Genomic DNA, 24,350 nt, shown 5'->3' with positions numbered 1-24,350 from the left:
CTAGAGGTGGAACGCAAGGGGAGAGGACCAAAGAGCCTGCGCCAAGGACCTGGGTGGGCATGGCACAGGGACTCGCTCACCCGTCACTCCGCAGCATGTGTGCAGGAGATGATGGGAGACACTCAAAACCGGAGTGAAAGAAAAAATACAAAGCAGCTGCTTATATGGGGGACTCCTGAGAAAAAAAACGGAGGCAGCGTGTACCACTGGAAGGTATCAGAAAATGAATAGAGCACGTGATAAAGCAGGTGGGAGCCTGGGAGATGTGGTAGGTTAGGGACGGGAGGATGTCACCTTAATAACAGATTTTTATTCTTTTACACATTTGGTTACCGCTTTCTTCTGGTTTGTTTGAGCTGTAAATACTTTCAAGCTGAGTATTTGTTCACCCCAATGAAAGAAGTTTTTCCTATGATCGCAAAACCACGGCAGCTCCTTCCCAGTCCCACACCTAAAACAAAATAGAGGCATGGAATAGAACATTTCTTGCAGAAGTGCCTGCTTTGACAAACAGGCTGTTTCCCACCACAATCAGCAGCTTTAATATACAACCGTGGGAAACACAGAAGTAACTCAGCTTCACAACAAAGACAATTCTTGACAATGCTCCTGGGGCTTCCCAGGAGAGTTATTTCCAAACAGGACAGACCATTTGGGAAAAAAAAACCACCAACACAAAGGGCTGGAGGGGGCTTTCATTCATTATTCCTTCTCCATTTCTGACTGCCACAGCATTCCCCCACAAAGCCGCACTGTACCAGCAGATTCCCCATCCCTGCCTGCAGCCCAAAAACTTCACTGGTTGCCCCATTTATCTTGTGCTCCAGCACAAAGAAGTAGCTAAGAGATTAAAGAACCTGTGCTGGTTTTGGCTGGGACAGAGTTAATTTTCATACAGGCATTTAACTTCTTGTTTTCTCTCCTTTTCTCATCCAGGCAGCAGAAAAACCTGGGCCAGTGGAGCCTGAGGAGGGCTCCTGCCAGTTTGGCAGCTTGCAGAAGGTCACGGTCATCTGTCAGCGCGGTCACGGCTCCAACCGCAGCACAGACACCATCCACCCCTTGAAACTGCCTGGCAATATAGAAGAGCAAATGTTAAGTGGGAAAGGGCTACAAAGGGACTTCCCTGGAGCACACAGGCATAGCCCGCTTTCCTTCTGGTGACGCTGAGAAGTCACAGGGCAGCTGCATGCTGTCCCTGGGTGTGCAAGCACGGCCGCACACAGCCCATGCAGTCCTCCCTTCCCTCTACACCACCCATTGGCAAAGCTTTGGCTGCAACGCTCCTGGGGAGTCTGAGATCTGTAAATTATTTTTTTTTTTTTTCCCCCTGAATCTCAGCAGTATCTGCATCCCAGGAGGACAGGAGTGTCTTTAAGACAGCCTGCCCGCCCTGAAGGAGCAGTACAGCTTCTGCTGGCACAGGCTGAGCTCATTGCTATGCATGGTACACAGCGGGGTGACCCAACCAAGACTTCAGCTTCAAGGTCTCATCGCATCTGCATCATGTCTGCCGTTAGGATAGATTTGTTCAGGTAATTTGAACGTTTGGCCAGGAACCAGGTATTTCCTCAGTAAAGTGTGATGAGGCGTCCAGAACGGCTTAAGAAGTGCACAAGAGGACTATAAGCCCACATGAGCCTCGATGCGTGCAACTGCCGCTCCAGAGCAGCCACTGCCTCCCACCTTCCCTGCCCCACTGTCGATCCCTCTGGCACCAAGGACCAGTAAGAAAAAGGTGACACCAAATCTTGGGGGCTGTTTGGTGCCCAGTCAACAAATGGAGACTCATCTGGGGACAAGAGCAACTACTGTCCCAGAAGAGGAACCCAACATCTCACCCCAGGCTTGGAGCACCTGCTAGTGCAGAAACAACCCCCACCCAAGGAGACCGAGCTTGTGCCACTTCCTCGTGATGCCATCACCTCCAAGTCACCAAGGATGCTGCCACTCCAAAGGATAATATTGTGCTTTAATGTTTGAAAGACAACGGACTTCTACGTGGTACAACAGCAGGCTGTACGTACTACACATACATACACACTGGTTGTAGTTAAAGCTTGTGTATTTGAACAATACTAATGTTCAAAAAAACGCACCAAGTCTTACAACAACAAAAATGTGAACAAAATCCAAGGCCACAAGTATAGAGAGGTATGTTTTAAGGACTACAGGTCACACGGAAATAAAAAACAGCGGTGGTGCAATGCGAACTTTATCCTGAATAGATAAGTGGTTAAAACGCAACCTTTTCATTACCTCAGGAGCAAGACAGTGCTTTACCGAGACTGAATTTCCAAACTAAAGCAAGCAAAGAGAAACAAATGTACTAGTGTGTACCCCTTCAGTCCTCAAATTCTCCTTCCAGTTGTTCAGCTAAAAAGAGAAAGAGTTTTACTCTGAACTTCAGGCAAGAAAGATTTAAGGCTTTTCAGCTAGATATTTGAAACATACACTGAACTGAAAAATGGCAGTGTCTGCTCTCAATCACTTAAGGAAAACAAATGCCATAGAGCTAGCGTATTTTATAAATGGGCAACACACAGCTTGTTTATGCTAGCAGACAAACACTTTCATAGCACCTAACTCTACAGAATCCAGGACAGAGGGTATTATAAAAGATTTTTCCAATAATGCTGTGAAGGTCATCAAGGTAAAATTAGAGTAATTAAATGCGTGACATTGCTGTTCTTGAAAGCTCTTTAGACCCAATGGAAATTTGACCAGACATGATTTTCATTTCATTTCTAACATGGGTTGAAGCAAGAGACAGGAATGTTGGTAAGATCAAGCTTGCCAGACGAGGAACTGCCTTTTAGTTAGTGTACAGAACATCTTGGGTTCATATTCGGCAAAGCAGATACGACTATGGGAACCTGCATTGTGGGCATCTGACACTCTGTCTGACATTTTATTTTTTAAGTTTTGCCTCCTGTGTTTAGTTTGAGAAGGGTGGTTTTCGTTTGCGCCTCATGTTTTCCCAATTAAGAGTTACAAAACACCCATTAAAATTGTAACAAAGTATAAGAAGTTCAGCCAAGTCCAGCTGACCGTAACTTTCTGTACCAATACTGCCACATACAGAGGTTGCCACATACACAGAAAAATGTAGTTTAATTCATTTTGATGGCCCTGGAAATGCTTTTCCCAATTCCTCTTATGAAATAAGCTGTTGTCATTTCAGGTTCTTTGCCCTGAAATGACCTGCCGTCAGGCAGGAGAGGTACAATGTGCTGTGTTCAGGATTTCAGTGCTCACCTTTGGTCCAACATTTATGAGATGCAAATCTTGAAATGCTTGAAAAGAAAACTTCATTTACAGATTATCAGACTAGTTTTAGCTTCTCAGTCTAACCCATGGAAACCAAGAAGGAAAGCCCAAGATATAAATATCATTAAAAACCTCTTTGGATATCATAGCACTTTGCAGACAGACTCTGGGGTTTTTTCCTCCCCTCTCTTAAAGTTTGCTTAAAAATAGTAAGAAACTGACAGTTAAAGTGGTCAGACATTCTGAGGCACAGAGAAAAAGGTGCATAAACCCCTTTATATTGAGATAAGACTGTGCCCCAAATAATTTAGAAGTTAATTCCCTGCATGTTAAGAGGCTAGGGAAAATGTGTTTTGAATTTCCCAAACAAACAAACAAAACCCACGCAAAAAAGGAGGGTTAATACTAGCAAGAATATAAAACACCACCAGAGGTAACATCTCAAAGAGGTATAACATACATATCCAGATACTGAAACAGCCACTGCAGGACTTGTAATAAAATATAGTCAGAGATAATTCAGGACCATCTTTTTCAGCAGAGGTACAGTATTTGCAGTATAAGTGGTCCTACAAGGATCCACAGCCTTTCAGCTGTTTCCTGTGCTGCTCCATATTTATTCTAATAAACATAACTATTTCATAAATATCCATTTCACTCCCAAGCCCCACTTTTCTCCCAGTATATTCTGCATTGTGGATGGAGAAACATTTCTAAAACCCTATTTGTAGCTTGTAATTCTGTGACATCAGCACCATTGGAAGCCCAGGAGGAGCCTACCTCATCGTTACATTTATCACTTGCCATCAGAAGTCTTTTACTGCACAAAGACTATGACAACAATTCACAACGATTTAGTTTAAAAGTGAGATGTAGGAACAACTAAGAACAGACAGTGACACCGGACAGAACAATCTCCAGAGTGCATTTAGAGAATAACACAGTTTCAGCTCCTGATGAGTGTCAAGAATTCTTCACGGGTCTTTGGATCCTCCCGGAATACCCCCAACATTGTGCTGGTTACTGTTTTACTGTTCATTTTCTGTACCCCACGCATTACCATACACATATGCCTAAAAGAAATAAGAGGGGAGTCAGTAAGTCAGGCATACTCATAAAAAAAGAAGTAAACCCACAGAGAGAGATGTTTCTTACACAGTCACATTAAATTCTGAGGAAGTGACAAAACCTCCATATCCAGAATAGATATCTGTCAGTAGTACCTCAGCTGTTCTCTACGGAAAAGAAAGTCAAATTCCCAGCTCCTAAGCGCTGCCTTCTCTCCTCTGATACTAGGAGAATCCCACCTTTCCAAGGTGCATTCTGATCACAGGGACATGACTGTTGCTAGTCCCACACTTTGCTCTACTTGAGGAAGTAGAAGGTGCACTGAGGCTGAGCACGGACCCAGAGCAACTGGTAGAGCTGACCACACTGCCGGTTGCCACATCTCTGCAGTGGATAAGGTAGCCCCCCACTTTAAATGGCTCCAACCCACCAGGCCATTTCACTGAACAGGCAAGGATCACTCCTGCCTGCGCTCTGTCTCATAAATAAGCGTGGCACGCAGCTACCGCAGCCAAAGAGGCAACACACAACAGCCTGGCAGCAGGCAGCTGAAATCACACACAGCCCATACGTTACTACAGAACAGCTCAGAGTAACTTACGTAGCTTCAATAACCACTCCAACTCCAGCGGGCTGTAAGGCTTCTGTGATAGCTATTGCAATTTGTTTGGTAAGGCGTTCCTGGACTGAAAGAACAACAGGGAGTTCAGACACCGTGTTAAATCTGACTAGCATCAATGCAACACCACCACTATCTAGATAGCAACATTGCATCCTTGCTGCCAGGTGTGCGTATTCCCCACCACAACACACACACACAAGTACTGCTCTTCCTAAATAAATTTTATTGGTACCAAATCCTATCTTATGGTTTGTATCCTGGAACAGACCTTTTATTTGCTTGTTTATATTAGCAGTCATTTTGCTTTACACCTTTGCAGGAATTGCATTACCATGATTCATTATAACAGCTCTTACATTTCCTATTATGCAGTTAGAGTTTCTCACTTCTCTGTTTTCTTTCCGTTTTTATGTATTTGCTCACTGGCTTTACTGCTGCACTATTCATTCCCTACACACAATTTCTCTTTTTAAGGAAAGGAAATGGAGATTAAAAATGAGCAAATTAAGAGAGTCTATTGTCCTGCAAAGCTTTACTTCCTGCAGCTCTAGCACCCTCTATTCACCAGTCTGACACCTAATGGTCACTAAGACTTCTGATGCCCAAAGCAGGCCAAATTTAACTGCAGGACAATGAGAGCAGGCTGACCCCAACCCAAGGCCTCAGACCCTGCAGCTTCCTCCACTTCTTGGGAGAAGCAGGCAGGCAGCCCATAAACATGGCAGCTCTCGCTTCATGTCTTCAGACGACAATTCTTGAAGTCATCTCTCAAATTATCTGTAGGAGAGTTCATCTCCAGCAGCATCCAACTAGTTTAGTTATTCCTGGCAGCTGTATCTTGTAGCACATTTATCTTCTGAATCAGTTACTGCCTACATCTATTTTCATAGCGAGATTTTACCCTTCACTGGAAACGTAGAAGCTAAGTAAGATGACAGATGTGAAACACCTGCTCAAGAGCAGTGTTTTTCTTCACACTAAAATTCACACAGCTATAGTCCACCTACAATTACCAGTACCCTGAGCTGGCTGGCAAAGGAGTGCACACAACAAAACCAAAAATTCATCTGTTTACCTTGTAATCTTCTGCTGTATATTTCCACAATCCTAAAAGAGAAAGGAAAAAGACAATGTTATAGTTATTCCCATCTGATCATTGTCTGATCTTCACAATTAATTTGACACTATCAAAACAAGACCACTGTACTGATCCGTGTCCTTCCTGGAAACCCATCCAACATCATGCTGCTGCTTAGCCCCTGGCTGGCATTGCTCAAGGACCTCCCTTAGCCCATCACTGTGTTTCGCCACAGGTTCCCCCTACCTGCAACCCCAGAGACTATTTCAGGGGCAAACCTGTCACTTCTCCTTAGAGCTTCTTCTGTTGGCTGTTACTTTTGAATTATCTGTACCACCACCCACCTACATCACAGAGTTGCCCAAAGACTCTCTGAACGCTAATCCTTGAACTGAGGTCTGACTACCTCCTTTTGCTTCAATCTAAACCAAATGCTGTTTTAAGGACAATTCAGATATTGGGATTCCCAGAAGGCTACTGAAATTAAGCAAGAGATGTTTTGGACTCTTGCATTTAACCACAAATTTAACTAACAACAATGAGACAGAATTGTTTTCATTTAAAACAGACACTCTCCACCCATATATCACACCATCCTTCACATTTCAATGCAGGGATGACCTTAATGCTCCCCTCAAACATTACTTCAGATTTAAGCCATTTGTGAGCCAATGCAAGTGATACTACCATCATTTATCGCCACAGTACTAAAATCCACACCTTTAAGGAAAGTCTTATAAATGCTCTGTCCCTCAATGGATTATTCATGCCAACCTCAAATGCTTAATTACACGTCAAGTGGCCATGTAAAGAAGTTGCTATAGAAAGCTTCAATACCCATCTGGTCAGACTAGACAAAAAACAGACACTGGCTGGCAGCCTGAGGCATTAGTTACAAGAAACATTTCTGACAACGAGGCTTGTCTGCTGTTTTGGAGAGAGAATTATATGCAGAAACTCCCCTCCAGAAATGAAATGGTTGTGTTATAGCCATTCTAAACAAAGCCACATAATATTTAAATACATGGGTAGGAAACGAGCTGATGCTCAGATACTTTTACACTGGTGTTGCATATAAGAAGTCCTATAAGCAAGTTTATGTAAAAACAGTTACTTGCATTAGCATTTTCAAGCCTGAGCTTAAAATCCAAAGAACGATGTTTGTTTACTGAATACAGGTCATCCCCAACTACAGAAACCCACCACATTAGACTAATCCTATTACAAAAGATTAGGCCCACAGTACCAATAGCCTCACAAATCTTTGTTTGAACACTGGCTGCATTATATAGGGCACGAAAGGGAAGCACTATTTGACCCACCAATCTCTTCACGGTAAGCACTCAAAAGCAAGTCAGGACTGAGAACATTTTGTTATACAAGAATCTAATCTTTTCAGTATTGCAGTATATGGGAGTTTTACCCTAACTTGAAAAGAGGCAAGATTTAACCTCTCAAGCACAGCGCAGGAAGCCTTGCACATATTCCTGCATGCTTCTATACTAAGTAGTAGGAAAATTGTACACTTCTAGCACCATGCTGCCACTTGCATTAAAAATCACCAAAGACAGTTTTGAGCTCCTTTTTACATCTGCAATTCAGAGGTAACTAGAGACCAGAGCAAGCACAAATCAACTGATGCATATTTCAAATGTGATCCTTAATCTTGCATTCAAGCCCTGCAGAAATGAAACCAAGGACTAAAGACGGTCTCTTCAGTAAGGATGTTCGTCTTCAGAAATCCAACTCAAAAAAAAAACCCGCACCACTTAAAAAGATCCAGCTACATGAGTGCCAGCCAACACATGACACAAGCCATGAACTGCCACACAGACATCCCCAAGCATAAGCAGCTACAGAAGGCAAAGTCTTTCACCCAGCAACTGCAGTGCTGACAGCTCAGAACCTCATCCTACAATTTCAGCAGTTAGGTACAGCCACAAAAAGCATGTAGGAAAAAATTTAAATGTTCAATTGCCTGTTTCAGCCTTTTAATCAGAGCAAAGTCCCCTCCTATAAGCACTGCTAGAAGACTTAAAGATGACCACCCTGTAACATGAAGTTACGTTAACAAAGATGTCAGCTCTGAGGGCCCTTCCACTTCCAAACCAATTTCACTGTTGTGCAAGCAGCGCACAGAACAGAACTGACTGACTTTAAAACATTTTAGTGTCATACCCTACATATCTTACCTGCTAAGAAAACCCAGCAGGCATGCAGATTTACAAGGCTAATTCTTATTAGTATTATTGGAACTACAGCAAGACTAACGGACATATCAGGGAAAGTATAAGCAAAACCCATGTGGACTTTCTGAACTACAGCCAATTTTTCAGATTCGTTTCTCAAGAGACCCTTCCACTCTGGTCCCCAATAATCTGCTTATTGAAGGGATCTACCATCCCCTTCCTCACCAGAACTAGAAAGTGCCACTTTATAACAAGATTCAGTGCAACAACGGATCCAAGGGCACTTGTTGCGGAAAAAGCTATTTTACGTAACAGATGGATTTCTCAAGTGTATCATAATTGCTTTGTTTCTTAGGCTAAACCTTATCTATAAAACGTACCCCATGGCGCTCTCAGCAGGTCTCCAGTGAAAGAAAGAAATGCCAAATTTATCTGAAGAGTCAGATAACAGATGAAAGCTTTAGATTCAATTTCTATCCATAGAACGTGTTCATTTACAGTTTGGAAGTTTGGGATTTTTGTTCTTATCAGTCAATATACGTGCAAGTAGTAAATAGCTAGAGATCCCCACCGGTTTTTGTGGCTTGCCTTAGAACATGACCAAATTCTCTGTTGTTCTTCCTTCTGTGCTCCCCCGCAGACACCAATGCTTTGCATGAACGTACAAAAGCGTTACGGCTCTACTAGTCGACTGATGTGAATTAACACAGAGCTCTAAGACTTATCTGTCCTCTCCACAAAAAAACATAATGCCGAGGATTGGTCTAAATCCAAATCCAGGACACAAAGTGGGCTGAGCTTTAGAGGGGAACCAGATTAGAAAGATTAGCACAGTTAGCACAGCTTGGAATCCTTTTTACAAATTAGCATCACTTTCATTACATTAACACTTACCTAGCAAGCTTGCTGAGGCCAAGTACTTGTTTGTTAGGAAGATAGCCAATATGTACCTAGACAGAGGAGAATAAACCATTAACAGAATCAAAACTACATTTCCAAATACATATGAAACTCATGCATAGAGAATGAGCTGTGTATTTGCCCCAGAACTAACTCTGGAACAGTCCCGAAGTCTTAGCATGTGGGAGGAACATGCCACCATGCAAGCCTGAAAAATTGTGGAGCTAACTGAGACTGTAAATGCCTGGTGATGTCAGTGTCCTGGTGAAGAATAGGTCAGTTTTCTGAGGGGGGAGGGGGGGAGGGGGGGAGAAAAATCACAACTCTTCAAGAGTCAAGGCTTATGTTCCAAGTCTCAGGAATGCTACAGAGTACTACTACGTTTGGGTACAAAAAGCAGCCTATTACTCAGCACAGCACTGTTCATCTCAAATAAACATGCTTTCCTTTCAAGACCTAAAACAGATTTAGGGAGTGGGAGGGAGAGGGACTGTACTTTACTTTCAGTGAAAGTTCTGATGGCCAGAAGTACTTAGCCACCAAAATCAGGCTCCACTTACTGATTATTATTTTTTTCCCCTTGCTTTGGTAGTACCATAGACCACTGTATGATTAAGTCAACTTCCATCCTGCTCGAATACGGATTTGCTGAACATTCATACTGAACACGTAGTTGCGCTAAGCTGGAATAAGTTCTTTAGTAAAAATGAGCTCAGATACAAAGGTAGGGGGAAGGCCATTTAGCTTCTTGTTTTTAGAAAGCAACATAGACTACTGAATTCAAGTGGGTTTACAGTTATAACAGATTATAAACCAGCATTTGTGTTCACTGTACCAGAGACTTGAAAAATTGGCCAAGATACAGTAGGGGAGTGTCAGTGTAGGATTCCGTCTTAGCGCTTTGCCTAAAGGCCCCATCTCAGAATCCTGTATTGCTGTACCTGTAGTTAGAGGTACCACAGTGCACCTAATTACCTGGCTAACTTGCTCATTGCTATCACTTCTGTTGGGTAATCAACCCACTGACACCTGAAAAGACATGAAACATTTCAGACAAAGTGAGAGACATAACTTAGAAATAAGCGCTGAATCCTGTTTCCCATACAGTATTTTTGTGAATGTCTTAATATCATTTAAGATAGAACTGCAAATACAAGACCTACTAGTCAGTGTTTGCAGCCTGTTTGATGTACCCAACAGGAGAATGGTTAGTCTGAGAATATTTAGAGGCATACCAAGTCATTTAGCAGACCATTATACGAGCAGGACCGATTCGGTGTTTGCGAGGAGATTTCTCCAAACCACACAGCCTAAACAGCTAGATGTAAAAAGAATGCATATATTGCCACAGGAGTAATGAAGAGAATATACACAGTACGTGTAACCAAGAATAACAGGCAAAATAGAAAGCTTGCACAGAAAAAGAGGTTACCGTGTTTTCCAGTATAAAATACTAACAGTAAGAAAAGAAAGCAGATGAAATTGAGTTGACTCAACTAAATAACCAGCTGGTTTGTGTTCAGGTATTTTATTTTTGGGAGACAGTTTATTTGGAACATATGTGGTACTGATCGAATTTTACAGACAACAAAAGCACTTGCTACTCTCCAGCCTGGTAGTACTTATGGTAGAACAGATGAATCAGAATAAGCTCCATCCTTCTGTGCTGATATGGAAGTGAAGAGGCTGAGATCTGCAGAAGGGACTACCCACTCTGAACTCTTCATCACGTTTACAGTGGTTAACTTGAGAATTTTTTTTCTTTTTAAAGTTGTTGGCATCACAATTTCAACACCTTCTGAAACACCAGCCCCTTCCATGGAAGTCCCAACCTCAGCAGCCTCCTGCTAGTTAATTTTGACTACCTCCTCCCTGACAGGGCTTGCTTATTTAAGGCTGGGCTGCTAATCAGAAGTTTGTTCCACTCACAGTGGGGGGCGGGGAGGGGGGTGTCCCAAGGTGAATGCGCACTAGATAGCTCTGAGCCAGAAGCTAAATCCGTGACAGAGCCAGCGTGCAGGGTGAGCTGGTTTAATATCAAGATGTCTGCCCTCAAGGCTTGCTGCTGCTTCACGAAGAAGAGCTTTGATATGAAATGTCAGAAACCATTAGATTACTTAGACTAGGAAAGGTTGAGCGTTATATTTTAGGAGCTTAAATCCAAATAAAACTCACATTAAGGAGGTCTTCCTTATTTGTATTCTGAAGATTAACTTCTAGAATCATAGCCGTAAGCGGTAAATACTTATAGCTTTAAAAGCTTTGTAGTTACAGCTACAAAGTCTTTTACATGTATTTAGGTCTTTTATCATGTATTCCCACATTTGTTTTGTGAGGAAGAGTTACCTTTCCAACAAATGGAACGAGGTGATGCTCACACAATGAGAACATGTCTATGTCCTTCACAATTACCATCTCATCATGATCTTCATCAAAGATGGCGTCATTCAGAACATCTGAAATTAAACATTTGCATTAAAAAAAAAGATAAATGCACAAGCATGGAAGGTTCTTCCAGCCAGTATCTGAGAAAGCTTGTAGCAAGAGCATAGCTCTCTCAGAACTACAGATTTTAGGGTTAAGATACGGGACGCAAGTAAGGAGTAACATCACAAGTATGCTTTGGTTTGCATACGATCACACAATTGCCACAGTGCATTCAAGCTACCTATGTGCTACCCCAGAAGTCAGCCTATATAATGTTTTAAGTAATAGTTTGAGCCCAGGCTAGAACAAGTCTAGTCTTTGCAGAATTACTGACATCTTAAGAGCAATTAAGACCACAGCTGATAAAGCCCGTGCTGAGGAGAAAAGCACATCTCAAAGTGGGCTTCCATTAGTGCTTCCACATACCACAAGCAAAGCTGAGACTGAGGTTTGAGAAAAGCTAAGCCATCACAGTGGTTTCTCCAAACACTTCTACACCAGCATCACTACCTTCAAGGAGGCTTTGCACGCAAATAACATACTCTTTTAGTTCATCCTGAAGCCCCCCCCAGCCAGCAGCTGTTTAGACGTACACAGAAGTCAAAGAGATAGATCTGTATCCACAGATTGGGAGAGATTTGCTATCCTGAACTGAATGCAAGCATACATGTGCATATTCCGGCCTAATTCTGCACCTCAGAGTTAACAGAGCACTGAGGTAGAGAGACCCACGAAGATAGAAGGAAGAAGAGACAGCTCAGTAAGAAAAGGAAGACATAACGTGACACTTTATGCTAGACTCCGAGCTCAGTAGAACAGATCCTCAGTTGATTTTCCAGACTTAGCAGTCCCCTAGCAATCCTGACACAGGTTACAGCAGATCACTACAGCCTCCACAGACTACAGGCAGCTGGACCATCCTTGGAAAGGTTAAAAGTAGAACGGTCTCAAGTTAAGAGACCTAGCCTTTTGAAGGACAAGAGAGAAAGGCTGTCTAGAAAAGAGAGAGGAGAAAGACAGAGAAAATAGCAAGACAGAACTAGCTGTACAAAAGGGCTAATAAGCAGAACAAGGAACTCTGCAAACAAGTTAGCTTGAAGCCACACCAAGTAACTACTTGGAGTTACTTCCAGGAACCAGAGTCACATACACCATGGCCAGAAGGGGAACCAGGGTGCTCAGGGACTGCCCTGCTTCATCCATAGCGGAGCTTAGCACCTGCAGTGATGATCACACAAATCTAATAGGTGTGTCTGCTCTACTTGCCTTTATGCCTTCCCCTGACATGCACGTACACCTAATGGCCACCATCTGTTGTTGATAACGTATCATCATCATGGAGCATTTTAATTTCCTGCTTGCTATCAGCACTACACAGGTAACCCTGGAAACTGTGCGCAAGATGTTCTGCCTGCGACGCATGTTCTTTCCTGAGAACGACTGGCAACCTGCAAGACAGCGAGGCTGAACCCCAGAAGGCTTTTGATCAGGTCAGAGAGCAGGAGTAGGGGGCACAAAAGAGGCCAAGAAACAACTCTGTAAAGGCACATGATTTTGTTTGTCCAATTTCAGAGTCTAGTTTACATCAAACACTGCTGGAGAGTATTTTGATTACATGGGGAGCATCATGCAGTTGTATAACTACGAATTCAATCAGGAATAGCCAGAACCCAAAACAGAGCAGGCTCAGAGGAGAGGGAAGGGGAGACAGAGCAGCCATCTGGGTTCTTAGCTCCCTCCCGCAGCACTCTGCAGACATGCCATTTCTACAGCAGAAAGGCAAACAGTGGTTTCACAAAACCTGCTACTATGCCCAGCATTATTAAAACAAAATCCAAACGGATCCACGAAGCATCTCCAGAGTGACTGCTGCTGTTATTAGACCACCAGCCTTGCCAGAAGTGTATCAGAGCCTGATGTTAGATATGGATTTACGTCAGCACATTCGCAAAGCAGACTGTTCAGAACAATCAAAAATGGCCATGTTCTCATTAAGAGTCATGGTAATGTGTGACACAGCATAAGGCCAAAGCTACAACAGAAGCTACTTCACCGTGAAGTCTCATATATATGTATATATATGCATATACACACTTATTCATGTATAAAACATATATTAATAGATCGTACAAACTTTAGCTAAGGAACCTAACTCTATTACTGGAATGCTGAAGAGCCATGTTGTATCATGAAGACAGCTGTTAGCCCTATTTTAAAGCTGGGGGGGGAAAGAAGGTTAAGTGACCTGTGAAGTACCCACACAGCCAACTTCAGGAACAAAATGCATCCTTCTCACAGCTAAAGTAATCAAACAGGAACACAAAGGTCATCCATCCTTCTTGCATATACTCTCTTAGGCTACAGCCCAGAGTCACAGCAGTTTGGACAATGCCCCCTCACAGCCAAGCTGTTACAGGTGTGTAAGCAAACAGATCCATGCACTAAGAATATAACCACAGAGCTGTGGGATGCTTGGTCCTTCTCATTTATACAGGTCTCGCCAATTTTGCACCTTAGATTTATTGAATATTAGCAGCAAGTTGCAGCCAGATCACAGACGAAACCTGCTCAGCTGCATAACCTCTGCAGTTGTGCCTGCAGCAAGGTGTGTTGATTTTAAGTCAGCACCAGTTACTCCTTGAGAAGGAGGGCCAGAGCCCATAAAGGAAGACACCAGCTTAGTGCTAGCCCCTCCAATAACCCCTTCACAACCGCTAGATGATTCAGGGAGACAAGGTAAAACAAAATGTGAGACTGAAGGCCACTACCTGTGTAAATGGCCACAGTGTTGAGAGCTCCAGTCACCCCTATCCTGCTCCAGTCCCTCCTGCTCACGCTTCACAAGCCTGTTCTCCTGAAAATAAGCATAGCTTGAAGACTGTCTATACATTCCTATACCTCCCTCTTTGAAATCCAAGCCTTGTGTTGACAAAAGAAGAGTTAGGTAAGAGTAGCTGTGACAAGATGCTGTGCTATGTCCCACCGCGGCACTTGTTTTCAGTAATTACACAGGAGAGACTTGTTTGGCAGACTCAAACACTTTGTGCAGAGAGGCAATACCATTTTATCTAACTTTGTCTGCCTTTCATTTTTTAATTTTTTTTAGTCATTCAATTTGCAACAGCATCAAAGAGGGCCCCGACAAGCTCAGCCTGCAGCACATGTTCTGGAGAACTTAATGGAGCTGAAAGGACAGAAGGGGAAACAGGGCCTCAGATTAGCCAGGCCAGAAGCAAAGCTAGGGCAAATTCATGCCTCTTTTCCCATTCTTTCATTCTACCTACTAGGCCACGCTGCCTGCTTCACTATCTTGATTTCAGTTTCCTCATTTGGAGGCTCCAAAACATCTACTATTGCCACTCAGGACAAGGTCTAAAAGTCATGTTGTCCCTCCCCAGGCCTGTCCCAGTTCACACAGAGCAATGTGGCTGTGTCTCTCAGCTCTAGAATACCCACCTACCCTTCTAATGCAACTGCATCTTCTCCATCCCTTCCCTCCTGTGGCACCAGGATCTTCAAAGCAAAAGCATAGAAGTCAACAGGGCTTTTAGAGGGAAGGACGACTAGAAGTAAATATTGCTAGCTTGGTTTCCTGACAAGGCAAGGCACATGCAGCTCAGATGGGCTCCTCCTCAACAGGCTACTTTTCCTTAATACAAAAAGGAAATTCTTCCTCTCAAATGAAGCAACACTTCTACTCCCTTCAACTACCACCTACGTGCTCATCTGCATCAGGAGGACAGGACTAGCATCTCCTCTGCTAGCAAGATGGGCATGTTCATATATCATCCCTTGGCCTCTCAGTCATACCTCCCCTCACTCTTTTCTTAGTTACAGCTGTGCTCAAGTGCTGCCACAAAGCCGTGTCTATAAGCCAAAGGAGACAGCAAATAACCCCATTTTCATTCTCTACCACCCCAGAAAAGCTAATGGAATTTACTGCTGAAGTCCTTAAGCCTAGACACATCATGTTAATGAAAAGCTAAGATTTGAAATAAAATATACAGCTGGGAGGAGGCGAACAAGAACAAACATTATATGTACAGTCAGGGCACTCTCTAGATTATTCCAGCTGATTTTTCCTTCATCCCAGAGTTCAAGTCTTGGTGTAGAAACTTCAGTGGCCTCTTAAAACTGAACAGTCACCTCTGCTGCAAGTTAACTCCTGAAACAGAGCAGAATTATTTTTTTCCCTTTATCTTCAAAAAGAGTTGATAAAAGCAAAAATCAGAATTGGATGAAGACAGAATGAGAAAGACCTTTCAGGATTTTGCGTCAGAGCTGAGCAAAAAGACCTGTTGCTATAGAAACTATTTGCATGGCTTTAATGTGACACAGGAAAGCAAAAGCACCTCTGGCAACCAAAGAAGCTAGAGCCCGCCCAGCAGCTGGCTCAGTAGGTAGAGGGAATAAAGCATAGTGGCACTCTGCAGAGCAGCACTGCATCAGCTCCACAGCACTTCAGCTGTCCCATTTTTACTATGCCTGGGAGACAGAAGACTGATGGAGGTTGTTCTCACTATGTGTTAAAGTACTTCCCCGTGGTGTTAAGTTGCCTCACCACTCCACTTTAGAGAGGAGTCAGACTGAGGATTGTTCAGCATCAACAGGACGAAGGCAGCCCCAGAGATTCCCTGATACTGTTCCCTGAGCTCATCCATCCTGGCAGAGACATAAGGCACAAGGTTCTGCTGATACCCATTACACGGCTCCAGCCTGTCCTCACCAACAGGCCCTGTGCTCTCCACAGCAACCCAAGTCACAGCAGGCAGCCGAGGCCATCGTAGGAATGGGTTCAGGCCAAGGGGAGGGCAGATGTCCTATGAGGGTGGTGGGGCAAGTCACACCATACCAATGCCCATTAGTTTGAACAAACTGAAGTGCAGGCTGAGGTCAGGTACCTTCTGCTCTCCTGGGAACACAGGCTGAGTTACACCAAAAGCAATGGCAGGGGACCTTGCACAAACTAGGAACAGGTCATGGTTTGGAGGATACTCCAGAACAGCAGTGCCACGAGCCAGACACCAAAGGCTAACCATTCATTAAGGCAGAATCAGCTGAGGTATGTTGGCAGATACCTTTGACTGTCTTACTCAAGAAGTTCCTCTTCATCTGCAGACATGTAATTGAGAGAGCAGGAAACACAAGCTAACAGCTGAAGCTAAGAGACTACAGGATCAGAACTGCATCTGGAAGAAAACTGCTGTAAAAACCTTTCAGTTGCTGCTGAGTAAGCAATAAGATGTAGAGTCAAAACTCAATATTTTTTTTTATTTATTCTTGTGATGACACTACAGGTTAACTGTAGTTAGAGAAAAATATTCCAGACAAGAAACAAGAAAATTATTGCAGCCTTTCAGTAGTAAAAAGGTACCAGGAATTTATTACACAGAGAAGAGAAGCAGGCTACAAAAACATTCATAGAGAGTTCGTATTGCCACAGAAAGTTAATGACTTTGGGTTGCTAAGAAAGGGGGTGGTCTGAGTGTGCCGTTTGCTTCAAGAAGTCTTGAAGAGCTCTAGAAAGACACAGCCTAAGATGCTACATTAGTATTTAAATAGGCATTAGAGTTCAAAAGCTGCAGAGAAAATTAATTGAGCACTATGTGGCTTCCTTGCCATAACAAACCTAATAGGAACAAAGAGAAACCTCAGATGCAAAAGAATTTACAAGTTTGACTAATATTTCAGATTTCATCACTGCCACACCAAAGGACTTGAAACAGGCATTCAACTTCAGACATGAACACTTGCTTCAGAAGCAAAGCTTAATTCCTCAGTTACCAGAAAAGAGGTGAACCAGATGTGTAATTTAAGGCACATTTCATAGAAGCAAAGATGGAAGAAAAGCATTATTGCTATTCAACTAATTCAGGCCATCACTTGTACAGATTTGTTCATTTTCCTTACAAGACACTTTCCATGTTGCAGTGAGAGACTCAGGTCTATTCATAAGAGATCAGTTATTGCAGACTTTCAGATGAAGCTAAGATTAGGTTCTAGAAGTTGTCCTCTGCCAGGAGGTTTATTAATATGACGGAAAGCAGGGTTATGGAGATGCTCATTAAAATGTATCAGGATTTCAATAACCATTTCAATGTCTCATGTCATAGAAGGTGCTGGAAGTCCCCTCATCCACACTTCTTTCTGAAATTGAAACAAGGGAAAAAAATCAGAGAAGATGAAACAACACTTTGGAAACACAACATCAAGAGATCAGAAGCCTTTAAGATTCAAGAAGTTAAGACATTTAATAAATTCCCGACAAAACCCCAAACAAGCTTGGTGTTACTTGAACCTTAATGGGGAGGGGAGGTCATCCTGGAAAGTCCTACAGTCCTACTTCCCAACAGAAGTTTCGCTGCATTGAGTACCTGTTTCAGTACGGTAGGCTTCTCTCGTGGGGGTTTCTTTCCTCAACCTCTACCCCCAGGAACCTTACTCTGAACAAACCTGTCTCTCCCACCCTCTGGTTTACAAGAAACAAGCCATGGCCATACCACAGTAATGCTGGTGTTTAAGTTATTAATAGGTTAGACTGTTGCATCTATGAGAAGCAAGAGAACTAGCAGTACCTTGTTTCCCAGAAAGAATGAATAACTCACCAGCTCTTAGCAAAGGGCAGTGCTGCTGATCAAACAGCCTTGTTTGTTTAAGGCACTGCTTATTCTTACATAGCAATGCTTAGCACCTCTCATCCACAGCAAACTGAGTAGGCTCAGAAAAATTTATGAGCTTACACCAGTGTTGTCATCTGTCAAAATACCAAATCCACACAGACAAGAAGATGAAGAAAAAGAGTATTAAGGTTGCATTTTTTCACCCTTCACCATAGGAGAAGCACATAAACTAATGAGAGAGGAAAAGCAACATAAGCAATGTACACACAGGTGTTAATCTACTGTATGAGACCCAACTAGTTGTTATTTGCTTTAAACTAAGAGCTGCACAGTAGAGTCACTTAGCTTCCAGGCAAATAAAGCATACATGCAGCCTTTCAAAACCACAGAGGTTCAGGAAGCAAAGTTACCCTCTGCCGGTATTTTTGATTTTCATTTCCCTATTAAACATGCTGAAAGGACAGTTGAACCTGCCAACATGCTTGAAAGCTAACATACCTACCAGAAAAGTCTCCCAGCCTTTATTCATGTAACAACTATCGCCATTACCATCAAGTACACTGTTTAATGAACATGCTGTTTTGCCTAGAGTGCTTGTGGCTGATGAAAACAAGTTAACTTCCTACTGCAGATGCAGGTAGCTTGTTCAGCCCTGTGCCTAATGTTTCCTACAGGATTAGTCAATCAGAACCAACTCCTTTATGATTTACCTTTTGAAGCTAGCATCGTTGACACTCACCGTAACTGACACTGTTTCTGTAACTTACCAGTTAGCTCTGCTTAGTGAGATTGATTCTGAAGTCTTCAGCTTCAGTTACAAGTTAGTACTGTCTGCAATCTTGTATTTCCATTTATTCACTCATTTACCACATTTGCACACACTTGTGCTTTGTAGTATTTATATATAGACTCAAAGACAGCATCTCCAAGTATGACATTAAGCCTTTAGTAAAAGGAGGGACAGATCTCTCAAGATACAGTCTTTGTGCGGCAGGCAATTGCCTGAACCAACCACAAAGCTAAAGGCAACTGCCTATCAACAGTCCTGCTCACCTTTATTAACCAAGACGACAGGTTACTATTTTGCAGTGTAATTTACTCCCAGGAGTATGAAGCTGATAGATCTGACCCTGGAAAAGAAAACATGTTCTTGGATGCTCATGCAGAAGCATGGCATGAAACTGAGAAGCAGAACTTTTGGTATCTTGTCTGCTCTGCCATCCTTACCAATACATTAACAGGTTTCTGTTGTAACGGCTGTTAGTCTACACTGATGACCAAGTATGAGCTGCTAGTTTTTTTTTAATCTGGTCTCCAGGTGGATTTTATTTTAAAATCACTGAGGCATTCTTGCTACTCCAATGAAAGTTTGATGACTAGTACTATAGAAGTGAGATCAATACATCCAAATACATTTTGTCAAAGAAAGAGGTTGAGGCCTTTATAAAGCCAGCATTAATAAGGGAAAAGACATAATCTATTAAAAACAAAGAGCCAGATTTAGACATTTAGCAAGCAAACTTTGCTAATGGCTCTGAAATACAATACCGAGCAGCTGCAGAACACAGATAGCAAAGATGAATAAGGGGTAAAGCAGGAACACTGTTAGTCTGCACTATTGAAAACAAGCTAGGAAATACACAGTGGAAGCTAGAAAGCAGAATCAGCTTCTCTGCTACTCACATAAATCTGAATGGAGAGAAGGGACAGAATTTAGATGTAACCTTCCCAACAACACTACAAAGTTAAGCTATGGAAAGTACAAAAATACAAATCCAATCGGGTGTCATGGAAGCAAAGTGACAACACCCAGGAAAGGAGATCAAGTGTCCAGCACATTTAACCATGCCCCAAATGTATTATGTTCTCAGACACATCGTAACAAAAAGATCAAGAAAATAGTTTGTTCTTAAGGGCGAATTATCAATCAAGGCTCAAAAAGAAAAACAATACCCATTTGCCAACTCTGTTGAAACCACACATCAGCTCAACAGCTTCCAAAAGCTTTATGGGTTCCTTAAGCCAAATTCCCTACTCGCACCACTTGGTCATCTTGCCCTCCAATGCCACCATCCAGCCACCTGACTGCACTCAAAGGTGTTCACTGACAAGTAAGAGCAAGGCACCACTCAAATCACCAGCCTCTGAGAAGAGCGGGCAGCATTCAAGGCAGTCAGGTAGCTTAGTTTTGTGAACAACCACATAACCCCCATGTACTCAATTACAGCAAGTGAGGCTCAAGCCAACCACATTAAACACTGAAGACCTCCTGCAGTGTACCTGCAACTTTACACTCTCCAGTCTTCACTATATTTCATAGTTTGGGAATATATCTATTATATCATATTTTGTGTTCCCACATGGAAAATTAAAATGCCATCAGAAATGAATTACTTTTCTCCTGCCTACCTAAGGCAGGTACTCAAGCAGACAAATGCAGAAGGCTGATTTTAAAGCCTGTAGCTGTACTTACATTCAGTACCTTGGTTCGTCTTTGTTGCTTTTCTGACTGTACAGTCTGGCAGCATTTCCACATACTGGCAAGGGTTGTGAGCTCAGCTGGAGCCAGCTGAAGACGAGTGCCTGTTGCAACACACCTTGCTTCTAGCCCTGTGTTTCTACAATCACCACCCCAGAGCTTTTACTTGAGAAAACTTTTACGAAAAGATGGGACTTACAGCTATTATAACTGTCTGTTTTCTTCTGCCTGTTGGGGATTAAACTTGAACACGGTCCTCAACACATATCCCACAAATCACTGCTTTAACCTCTGCCTACCCAGATAGTTCCACATAAGGAGCTGAATAAGCTGCAGAATAAACCCGAGAAAACAAGAGGTCAGGGCTGCTTCTTGTTGGGGTTTGGGTTGTGGTTGTTTAGGGGTTTTTTTATTTGCTTTATGGGTGGGGGTTTTTTTTTCTTCTTGTGTTCCCTTCCCAACTCCCATCCTTTCTTTCACAAGCCACTTCCTGGTCTCGTTCACAGCCTGGCTAGGCAGACAGTTGTATTAACATAACCAAGTGAACAGTACATCAGGATGCCGCAACAGAGACAAACAGCAGGAGCTGCAGTCCCACAGCTAGCCTTGTTCCCAAAGACTTTGTAGTTGTTGGCTCTACGATTCACAATGTATTTAAAACTCTCCTAAGTGGAAGTTACTTCCATATCAACCTGTGGACTTATCCTTCAGCTACAGTTCTTTCTTCTGTTTGGCTAGTAAGGGTGGGAAGACTGAAAGCTGGGCATTGTGTAAAAAGAGGTGAGTAGCTGGAGAGTAAAAAGATCTCCCACCTGACACAGGAAGGAATGTTAGTATCACAGCTTCATTTTATTTCCTAGAAAGAAAAGAGCAGAGCAGTTAAAGAGTACAGCACCTAGCAGTGACACTTTCTACTCTTGGATATAATACTGCCCTCTCCCAGGTATGGATATTTAGAGGAGTGGACTATCCAGAACTACTCTGCTTAATGAAATGTATGTGAGAGATTAGGACAGGCTATTCAGGTCCCAGAGAATCCACACTGGAGCAGAAAAAAGCTACTAAAAAAAACTTAAGGGAATGTGCAGCTCTGCACACAAAACTGGCAGCAAGACAAGAGAGGACTTAAGATGGGCAGCAACCTCATCCAGGTTCAGCACACAAATTCATGCTCGGAAACTATCACTAAAAAAATCCTTCTGCTAGAGACTGCCAGGATGACTGAGAGACCTCCTGTGTTTTACAACAGTAACGAGACACATGCAATCCCCAAACAAGAAAATTATTCCCAGTAGACAAAGGATCATTCTGTGAGACCCTGATGAAACCTCATCTCAAACACACAATGCAACAGGACTAAAGGAAGAGAGGAAAGAGGATGGCCACTGCAGCCCAGGGCCTATTTCCAGATGTGAACCTGAAAACCTGGTTTGATCTGAAAGGCAAAACAAATGACAAGGCAGAAATACTGTTGCTGGGGGAAGCTAAGACACAACATGGGCACATGAGTGTAAGCTGGCCATGAGTAAGTTAATGCTGGAAGTTACACGCAATCCAATTTCAGAAGAGCCAACCGTAGTTTCTTTTTCACCACTCAAAACACAAAGGCCAGTCTTTAAGTTGAAGCACTGTACGTACGCTTATGGAAGAGGACTCTGACACATTAGCAGAAGCTCCCTGATGCCAGCGATCAGCATGGTTCAGCCTTTTCATTCAGCTGTTAACACCCTGATGCAGTTCTAGGGCAGGCTCAATACACCAGTGCTGTACTCCAGAGAGCAGAACAGTCAGCTCCTTCCTGATTGGCATTCAAAGATCCTTGCTGACAGTATTTGCATCCCTTATGCACTAACAGGAACTTGCCTTTTACTATAAGAGGCAGCAGAAGGGGGAAAACCCCAGCTTGGGAAGTCCTTTTTTACTGTTTATACTGGGTACAGTCCTTAGCAGAAAGGCTAAGACAAGAAAAACTGATGTAAAAACCTAAATTTTCAAGCAGGATTTACCCTGCACTGGAGCCAAGAGACAATTTCGGAGTTGGTGGTGATGAGGTGAACAAATCCCACCCAGTTCCTCTCCTCCTGCCCTCACGAAGGGCCTGCGGCCAGCAAGCGGCTAAGACAGTCATCTGGGGCAGGGATGTGAACCTGGGGTACCTCCCTACATCTGCATTCACTGCTGGGACCCCGAGACAGGGCAGGGATCTCCCTCACCTCCTCTCTTCTTACCTCACTTCCTCAAGTTTCATTCCCACCTTTGAAAAGCCTCACCTGATGCTTTTATCAGCAGAACGGGACCTTATCAGAGAAAATTCAAACCACCTATGTCTGCTCACAGAAGCCAATGTTGCTACCCCTTCCGAGCACAGCCCAGCTCAGCTGTGGATGGAGAAAGGTACAATCAACAAGTTCCTATGCCAGAACTTGAAAAGTTCACACCAGAAGAGGGAAACCAAAAGCACTTGTTCACCAAAACCAGAAGCGCAGAAGTTCATGACAGATCGTGAACTTTACCAGCACGGCGTTTAAAAAAAAAAAAAAAAAAAGAAACCGGGGGAAGGAGGGGACAGAGAGGCCCCGAGGTGCCGGTGTTCCTAGTGCACACGGCTGATGACTTACTGACACGGGGCATCAGACGGACGGCACGGAAGCGCCGAAGCCCGTTTTAAGAAAGAAAGTAGGAAAGCCAGCACCAGGGCTGGTGTCAAAGCAGCAGGCTCCAGCTCCGCCGCCCCCGGCCCGGATCCCTCCCCGGGCTGACACCCACCCACCCACCGGGAGCGCTCCCTACCCGAGATGGTCTCCTGGTAGCCCTTGGTAAAGAACTGCATGGCGGTGGCCGCCCTCCAGGGCGTCTTCAGCAGCCCCTGCCTCTCGGGGTCCTCGCCCAGCGAGCGGAGGATGGTGGTGTAGGCTGCCGCCAGGCTGGGCAGGCTCAGCTCGTTGTCCTCCTCGCTGCGGGGCCGCTCGCCCCGCCAGCCATCCCCGCTGCCGCCAGCGGAGGGGACACGCTGTTTCTCGGCGCCCGCCGACGGGGAGGAAACGGCGGAGGGCGGCGGCGGCGGCCTTTCCTGCCGCGCGTACCCGTTACAGCTCCGCGACGCCTCCATGGGCAGCCGGCAGGGCCCGGCCGGCCCCCCGCCTCGCCGTCCGGGCAGCGCGCTGCGGCGGAGCCCGTCGCCCTCAGCCTTCCCTGCCGCCACCTCAGCCCTCCCGCCCGGCGTTACCTCAGCACTCCCGCCCACCGCCTCAGCCGCTCACCTTTATACCGCCCGCGCCGCTGCCATTGGCCGCCGCCCCCGCCACGTCACCCGCTGTGTCATGAGCCGGCCGGTCTCAGCCCGTTGCGGCGGGTGTGTGAGGGGGGAACAGCCCGGACCCGCCGGCTGAGGCGGAGGGCTGAGAGAACCGGGGGGTGTGTGAGGGAAACCGGGCCCCAAACCGCTTTAGGGGAACCCCCTTCCATCGCTTCTGTTATGGGGAACGTCCGTGGGGAGGGCTGCTGCAGCGGGGGATGGATGAGAAGGGTCCCGCCGGGATGCGGGGCCTTGTCTTGCGCAGCAGGTCCCAACGTCGTTCTCCATTTTGTCTTCAACTTCCAGAGCTGGTCCATCTCCCACCGGGGTGATGATGGTGGCGCACCCCACTAGGTAGCTCGCCGGCGCTGCTGGAACACCATCGTAACCGTTCGGGTCGGC

General features: G+C 44.3%; 1 protein-coding gene across 1 annotated transcript; it reads right to left on the bottom strand.

Moving 5' to 3' along the window:
• Nucleotides 1–1,953: 1,953 nt before the first annotated feature.
• On the bottom strand, nucleotides 1,954–23,862 carry GCH1 (GTP cyclohydrolase 1). The gene is made up of 6 exons (XM_049828591.1): nucleotides 23,444–23,862; nucleotides 11,474–11,583; nucleotides 9,122–9,177; nucleotides 6,036–6,067; nucleotides 4,940–5,024; nucleotides 1,954–4,343 (listed from the first exon to the last, which is right to left on the bottom strand). Exons 1-6 carry the CDS (start codon nucleotides 23,760–23,762, stop codon nucleotides 4,217–4,219), a joined length of 729 nt encoding a protein of 242 aa, XP_049684548.1. The 5' UTR covers nucleotides 23,763–23,862; the 3' UTR covers nucleotides 1,954–4,216.
• Nucleotides 23,863–24,350: the final 488 nt, after the last annotated feature.

This window comes from Accipiter gentilis, chromosome 25 (assembly GCF_929443795.1).
Source record: "Accipiter gentilis chromosome 25, bAccGen1.1, whole genome shotgun sequence".
NCBI lineage: Eukaryota > Metazoa > Chordata > Aves > Accipitriformes > Accipitridae > Astur > Astur gentilis.
The sequence above is the reverse complement of the archived record's forward strand: the minus strand, read 5'-3'. Positions and strand labels throughout refer to the sequence as shown.

Bases quoted from the DNA above. Each gene is read 5' to 3' on its own strand.
- GCH1 (XM_049828591.1), bottom strand. From the start codon at position 23,762: ATGGAGGCGTCGCGGAGCTGTAACGGGTACGCGCGGCAGGAAAGGCCG. The intron at 5,025-6,035 runs GTAAACAGATGA...TTGTTCTTTCAG, and splicing joins ATACAGCAGAAGATTACAAG to TCCAGGAACGCCTTACCAAA. The intron at 4,344-4,939 runs GTAAGTTACTCT...TATTTCTTTTAG, and splicing joins GGAGTGGTTATTGAAGCTAC to GCATATGTGTATGGTAATGC.